This window comes from Liolophura sinensis, chromosome 6, assembly GCF_032854445.1.
Source record: "Liolophura sinensis isolate JHLJ2023 chromosome 6, CUHK_Ljap_v2, whole genome shotgun sequence".
NCBI classification, from domain to species: domain Eukaryota; kingdom Metazoa; phylum Mollusca; class Polyplacophora; order Chitonida; family Chitonidae; genus Liolophura; species Liolophura sinensis.
In genome coordinates this window covers 2,312,874-2,321,166 of record NC_088300.1, presented here as the reverse complement: position 1 = coordinate 2,321,166, position 8,293 = coordinate 2,312,874, and the positions used below count along the sequence as shown (strand labels likewise).

General features: G+C 41.6%; 1 protein-coding gene across 1 annotated transcript; it reads right to left on the bottom strand.

Annotated features, from left to right (window-relative positions):
- Nucleotides 1–4,029: 4,029 nt before the first annotated feature.
- LOC135469392 (uncharacterized) lies at nt 4,030–6,387 on the bottom strand. Its single transcript, XM_064748029.1, has one exon. The coding sequence runs from the start codon at nt 6,385–6,387 to the stop codon at nt 4,030–4,032; it is 2,358 nt and encodes a 785-aa protein (XP_064604099.1).
- Between the last annotated feature and the right edge of the window lie 1,906 nt (nt 6,388–8,293).

The following is an 8,293-nucleotide window of genomic DNA, read 5'->3' as shown; positions in this document are numbered from 1 at the left end:
CTTTGATTGGTGTTTTACACCCTACTCAAAAATATTTCACCTATACAAGCATTATGGTGGGAGGATACCCCGTACGGTACAAAAACGTTTTGCTTGGTAAGCAAGTTGTACTGTAACTGACCAATGTAGTTGGGTTAGAAGTAGGTCAAAGTTTAAAAACCGCTCAAAATGATAACAAAGATTGACAGGAAGGCACTAGATTGGAACCGATGTTTGGGGCTTGGGTCGATGTTAATTGTTGCTATGGTGAAAGACAGTGGAAAAGAAAAAAACACTTCTCTCGAATAGCAGTGCTGGGCCACATGTGTAGAGACAGTGTTCCTTTCATTTTCTGATCCTGTCGCCGGACAGAATTAGAATAAACGCCCCGTAGCGAGCACGTGTAAAGTGAACCGGTTTCATGGAGTCTTGCACGAAGCTCCCGTGTTATTTGCATGGGAGGTTTTGTCAGTTTTTGTACGTACGTGCGCTGGGCGGGGAGGGGAAATACGCCATACTTCATATTTTTGATGTTCTTCTTTATCATAACCTTAAAACTATTAAAATACCTTGAAAAGAACAAAAATAATTCTTTTTGAGATATAGTCAAAAGCAAATGAGTCCTAGTAGCCTGGGGTTCAAATCCAGCCTACTCCTTACCATCCATACCCTCTTTTGGTGGGGGGGGGGGGGGGGGGGGGGCACACGCTATTTTGCTGAAATAACTCACAAATCAAATACAGTTGCTACTTATCATAATCCAGAATGACAGATCATATGGACCGTCCCGTGAAAAGCTGGGGCATGTTAATGTTGAAATCTTACTGTTACTGAACGAAGCAGGGTAGTAAACACAGGTCAAATTTTACCAAATTCAATTCGGATTTAAGTACAGACACTATGATTCATTTGTGGGAGATCGTCATGCTGGGTATTGCTGAAATAGTGTTCTGGTTTCGCCGAAGTACATCCAATTCACTCGTTCGGAGAGTTCATTGTCTAACATGGACGCTTACAGGCCGCTTTGAAGCCGTATAAATGCATGCAGTTCTTGTTATTATTTTTCTTCCGTTTTATTGGAAGCTTTTTCTTTGGATGCTGTTGAAATTTGGTGATTTCAGGAACAAGGTAACGAGGCAAATTTTGGCTGTTTTTGGTTAACTGCGATCACGTGACATGACAGCCTCCTTGGATTTTGATCAAAACCTGTAAAAATCTTGTTTCTAAGAACCAACTAACGGATTCTTTTGACATTTGATATACTTGTAGACTGATCCCATCTCTCAAAACTGAACTGAATTCAGGCAAACCAGATGGGACATTAGCGTGGGGTGATCGCACACCATGTGTCACGCAGCCTGAAATGCACCTACTTAACAAGGTGCGGTGATCGGCAAGGCCTAACTCGATCAAGACGCTGTGGAGGTTTTCAGCACTAGATATACTGTATGTGATATCTGGTAGTGTGGGGTTCAAACCCAGTTGATTATTTTTCACTTCTGTCATGCTTTTTTTCCATGTTCTCTGTTTTCGTAAATACCGTTACAGTTTGTACATGCATGTTGAAGTTGTTGAATTGTCCAGTGTCTGTGTACTTAGGCAGTTAAATCGAGTTGTTCGTCGTTATGTGTGGTAACATCTGTTCGCAAACAGTTGTTTTCCAAAGCTTACTTTTTCCGATCATGGCAAATTAGTTCGGTGCATTACTTTCTCAGTGCCTTCTTATTTGACGTTCATTTGCGCCTTCATGCTTGGCCACCGGTATCGCTGTTAGGAACGTAACAGCTTTAATTTATTTTGAAATTGATTGATTTATTTATTTCAGCTTGATTGATGTATAGCACCATGCAAAAGGATATTTCACTCATATGACGGAGAGGAAATATGAGTGTCCGGAGTTGACCATCGACCTTCGACAGTCACCTGACAAACCTCCTGGCTTAAAAACTGTGATGTACGACGCTATGATAACTGAACCAAGGAGGTGACGCGGTTTGTAGATAAGACATTGTGATCGGGCACTGGGACCTTAATGTAAGTGTAAATAACTCTGAATTGTCTCAGATGTGTACGTTAGAAGTTTTCCATTGTATGGTGGTTTTCAGCGATTTCAGCTGTGTCAGAGTTATTGCAAATACAGAAAATGGTCACCGGCAGCTGAAGGATTTAATGCGGATTTCTTTTGTGCTTATTCAGGTCTCCAGCCAGTGTTTGGGATTCCGCGAATGAGCTTTAATTGTTACTAGTTTTAATCCTCATCGTCAGCTGTCCCCATTAGCCATTGTGTTTTTTACATCGTCTCCACAGTCTAAAAACATGACAGAATTAAACAGCATAAAATCGGTGAACCGTTATAAAACTGTGACCGCGTTCATTCACTGCCACACATGCACCCTCCGCTGCGGCACGCCAGCTGGATGCCAAAACATTAACGTAGATCTTTAGTCCTTGGTCATTTAAATTTATAAAAAAGGTACCAATGTCACAATTGTAGTCTCGAGACCTCCTTCAGGTTGAAAAGGATTAGACCCTTACAACCAATCGTTCCATACACATATCCCAAGAGGGCAGGATTTCTTACCTGCTCAGAAATCTGACAAAGCTTTGCAATAGTACAGGCCCTATATATGATAAAGGTGGGTAATTTTAGTATAGTTGACAGGTGGTTGTGGAAATGAACAGGACAGAGGACAGCTGGCTGTGGAAATGGACAGTAAAGTGACCCTAGAACAGGTCGAGGAAAGAAGTTCATTCTCTCCTGCATTCTGCAATGACAATGTATCTCCACTTTACGCGCATGTCAACCAGGCAGTTTTCCGACAAAATATTAGCCACATAAAATTTCATACAGTAGGCCCCTATCTAGATAAAGAGGCCGGAACTTAATTGGTTTATCTTATAGGCTCCAGGCACTGAGTGCCCAGAGATATATAGATGTACTATATACACATTTATACTCTATAACATAACATAAATAACATTCTGATAATACAGATGTAAATACAGATGTCATCGTAAAGGTAAATCAAGAAAATATCACAAAACTGGAAGTTATGGATTTTTTTTGTCTATAGATAAATTGTCATGATATTATTATACAGTTTTGATGTCAAGATGTAACCGTCAAGTCGATACAAGATGTTAAAATCGATAGAAGATAGACAACTTTGAAATGAAGGCTTTCAAAATTAAATTTTAAAAAAATTGGGACATTTAAAGAAAACTGTCTGAAATTATACCGAATTTGTTGATATCGAGGGCTGGATAAAATCATTTCACGAGCAACAATATAGTTAAATTACCTGCATAATGTGAATCATTTGTCACAAAGACACACAGATGTTTAGAAGTTGAACGACTCTCCATGACTACACTTCTCAAGCTTAGAATGCTTTTTTTATTATAAAATTGTTATTTTGGCGTGAGGAGCGTTTGGAGAAATCATGGATAGTTTCCGCGATTACACTAATTGTACGAGAACTCAGTACATTTCATTTTATCTGTTCATCAAGATTCCAAATTTTGCTTGCCTACATAACTATTTGATTGCGCATTAACCCCAGGAATTTCGTTGACATAAGCTTCATAACTGAGTAGGAATGGTCATCGTGATACAAGTAACAATACATCAAATTACAACAACACATATAGACCAGATAGCAGTCGCGTACAGACCAGGTAACCATCCTATTCAGACAAAGCAACCATCGGGTATAGACCAGAAAACAATCACGTATAGACCAGGCAACCATCTCATATAGACCAGGTAACCATCGTGTACAGACAAAGCAGCCATCGCGTACAGACCAGACAACAGTTGTGTATAGACCAGGCAACAAGTTTGTATTATATCTACACCAATTAACTTGGAAATATTGTCGTATATTGTTAGATAGAACGAGCTTGTTTAAAATGATTATGCACTTAAATATGTCACAATTGTCAATTATGGCAGGATATATCTTATACAAAGGAATTAAAATGAACACGATGTAACAACACTACATGAAATGACACAACGTAGATATGATTGTGCGACGATGAGACGACCTACATGAAGGACACAATGTAGATATGACTGCGCGACGATGTGAGGACATACATGAAGGACACAATGAAGGTATGACTGCTCGACGATGTGATGACATACATGAAGGACACAATGTTGATATGACTGTGCGACGATGTGATGACATATATGAAGGACACAATGTAGGTATGACTGCGCGACGATCTGAGGACATACATGAAGGACACAATGTTGATATGACTGCGCGGCGATGTGAGGACATACATGAAGGACACAATGTAGGTATGACTGCTCGACGATGTGATGACATACATGAAGGACACAACGTAGGTATGACTGTGCGGCGATGTGATGACATACATGAAGGACACAACGTAGGTATGACTGTGCGGCGATGTGAGGACATACATGAAGGACACAACGTAGGTATGACTGTGCGGCGATGTGAGGACATACATGAAGGACACAACGTAGGTATGACTGTGCGGCGATGTGAGGACATACATGAAGGACACAACGTAGATATGACTGGGCGACGATGTGAGGACATACATGAAGGACACAATGTAGACATGACTGCGTGGCGATGTGAGGACATACATGAAGGACACAACGTAGGTATGACTGCTCGACGATGTGATGACATATATGAAGGACACAATGTAGGTATGACTGCGTGGCGATGTGAGGACATACATGAAGGACACAATGTTGATATGACTGCGCGGCGATTTGAGGACATACATGAAGGACACAACGTAGATATGACTGCTCGACGATGTGAGGACATACATGAAGGACACAACGTAGATATGACTGGGCGACGATGTGAGGACATACATGAAGGACACAATGTTGATATGACTGCGCGGCGATGTGAGGACATACATGAAGGACACAACGTAGGTATGACTGCGCGACGATGTGAGGACATACATGAAGGACACAATGTAGACATGACTGCGTGGCGATGTGAGGACATACATGAAGGACACAATGTTGATATGACTGCTCGACGATGTGAGGATATACATGAAGGAGACAATGTTGATATGACTGTGCGGCGATGTGAGGACATATATGAAGGACACAATGTAGGTATGACTGCGCGACGATGTGAGGACATACATGAAGGACACAACGTAGACATGACTGCGTGGCGATGTGAGGACATACATGAAGGACACAACGTAGGTATGACTGCTCGACGATGTGATGACATATATGAAGGACACAATGTAGGTATGACTGCGCGACGATGTGAGGACATACATGAAGGACACAATGTTGATATGACTGCGCGGCGATGTGAGGACATACATGAAGGACACAACGTAGATATGACTGCTCGACGATGTGAGGACATACATGAAGGACACAACGTAGATATGACTGGGCGACGATGTGAGGACATACATGAAGGACACAATGTTGATATGACTGCTCGGCGATGTGAGGACATACATGAAGGACACAACGTAGGTATGACTGCGCGACGATGTGAGGACATACATGAAGGACACAATGTAGACATGACTGCGTGGCGATGTGAGGACATACATGAAGGACACAATGTTGATATGACTGTGCGGCGATGTGAGGACATATATGAAGGACACAATGTAGGTATGACTGCGCGACGATGTGAGGACATACATGAAGGACACAATGTAGACATGACTGCGTGGCGATGTGAGGACATACATGAAGGACACAACGTAGGTATGACTGCTCGACGATGTGATGACATATATGAAGGACACAATGTAGGTATGACTGCGCGACGATCTGAGGACATACATGAAGGACACAATGTTGATATGACTGCGCGGCGATGTGAGGACATACATGAAGGACACAATGTAGGTATGACTGCTCGACGATGTGATGACATACATGAAGCACACAACGTAGGTATGAATGCTCGACGATGTGAGGACATACATGGAGGACACAACGTAGGTATGACTGCTCGACGATGTGAGGACATACATGAAGGACACAATGTAGGTATGACTGCTCGACGATGTGAGGACATACATGAAGGACACAACGTAGGTATGACTGTGCGGCGATGTGATGACATACATGAAGGACACAACGTAGATATGACTGGGCGACGATGTGAGGACATACATGAAGGACACAATGTAGGTATGACTGCTCGACGATGTGAGGACATACATGAAGGACACAATGTAGACATGACTGCGTGGCGATGTGAGGACATACATGAAGGACACAACGTAGGTATGACTGCTCGACGATGTGATGACATACATGAAGGACACAATGTTGATATGACTGCGCGGCGATGTGAGAACATACATGAAGGACACAATGTAGATATGACTGCTCGACGATGTGAGGAGATACATGAAGGACGCAATGTAGATGTATTTGTGCTATGATGTGAGGACATACATGGAGGACAGAACATAGGTATGACTGCGCGACGAATTACGAACATACATGAAACAACACGGTATGTAAAACACCAATCAATAAACACCCAGAAAATTGAGTCTGCTGAAATTTCCACATTCAGAAATTTATTAACGCTAGAAGTTTATGGTCTACATCTGTGTTTTGCGCAAGTTTGGCCTGGTTCACAAACGTAATGTAGGTGGGTGAATAAAAACAAGGGTGAATGAGAAATTTCCGAGAAATTTCCATTGTGAAATGTGATATTTACTACGGGTCTTTACGCTACACAACTCAAATCACGACAGAGCATACAAATCCTTTCAACTGATATTTGTGAGTTCTGGTCGGGTCGACCCCGTCCTAATACCTACATCGCTAATGGCACCGACCATTAGACTCCATGGACTCATCATACAAGGAAATACCGCAGGCAAAAGACTGCCCGTCCGTTTGATGGCATATATAGACATGATGTCAGTTGTACAGCGGTCACGGTCAATTTCGCTGCCATAGGTCTGCAATCCATTAAAGGAACACGTGTTGTTTCAACCTTACCTGATTGGAGTTCCTGTAGGCAGGACAAATGACAATACAAGCTGTTCATCCTACTTATTTATTACACCGAAAACTGGAACTACACTTATGAATGAATTTTATTGCTGTAATTTACAACAAATGGAGCACTTTGCTTTTAACTACAACATGTGTCCCGACACGCAACCGATATGTCAAGCAGTGTCCAGACACGCAACCGATATGTCAAGCAGTGTCCTGACACGCAACCGATATGTCAAGCAGTGTCCTGACACGCAACCGATATGTCAAGCAGTGCCCCGACACGCAACCGATATGCCAAGCAGTGTCCTGACACGCAACCGATATGTCAAGCAGTGTCCTGACACGCAACCGATATGTCAAGCAGTGTCCTGACACGCAACCGATATGTCAAGCAGTGTCCAGACACGCAACCGATATGTCAAGCAGTGTCCTGACGCGCAACCGATATGTCAAGCAGTGTCCTGACACGCAACCGATATGCAAGCAGTGTCCTTACACGCAACCGATATGTCAAGCAGTAAAATGACAGGTATCTAATCACGAAATCCACACTAGTTCTGATATGTAGTTTATTCCACACTAATGCACTTAATTTTCGCCACGCTGCTATTTGGTATATTTTGTCGTTTAACTTGTTAAAAAGATATACCAAATTAATAAGAAACTTATCTCTGTTTGTGGCACCATATGTAATGTAAAACATATCATTCAAGTAAATATTAAAAATGAACAGTTGGTCAAACATATAACAATGGAAAGAAGACAGAGTAAGTTCACAAGGCTTCAAATCGTAAGAATCGTACTAATCCCACCAAAGATGCGACGACTGGGTTACAGAATTTCCACATCTGCATCTTTCCTAACAGCCTCATGTTGAATATAAGACCATGCAGACAAAATATGTTAAATACACATACGTGCTAGAATTACATGCTTTCATGAATTTTGCCTTCCACATAGAAATGAAAAAATGCATTAAAAACCTCTTCCGCCTGAGCATGTCATTTAGTATTATTTTATGTATTAATATGCAGTAATTACGTGCTCAGATGTTCAGATACTAATTAAAACCATTTTGTCAAAGGCTATAGGAAAATCGTACTCACATTAAACACAAGCTCTGAAGCTAAACTAAATAACTATACAGATATATAGTTATTGAAATGATTCTTTTTAGGCTATACACTATTGCCTGCAGAACAGAAAAGATACTTCAACAAGTGTATCTGACCAAATTGGTACTTCTCTCTATGGATATAGATTACTAAGGCACCAGGAGGTGCATCGTGTCGATGACAA

Excerpts from the sequence above, each read along its gene's own strand:
- LOC135469392 (XM_064748029.1), bottom strand. The coding sequence starts at position 6,387 with ATGTATCTCCTCACATCGTCGAGCAGTCATATCTACATTGTGTCCTTC.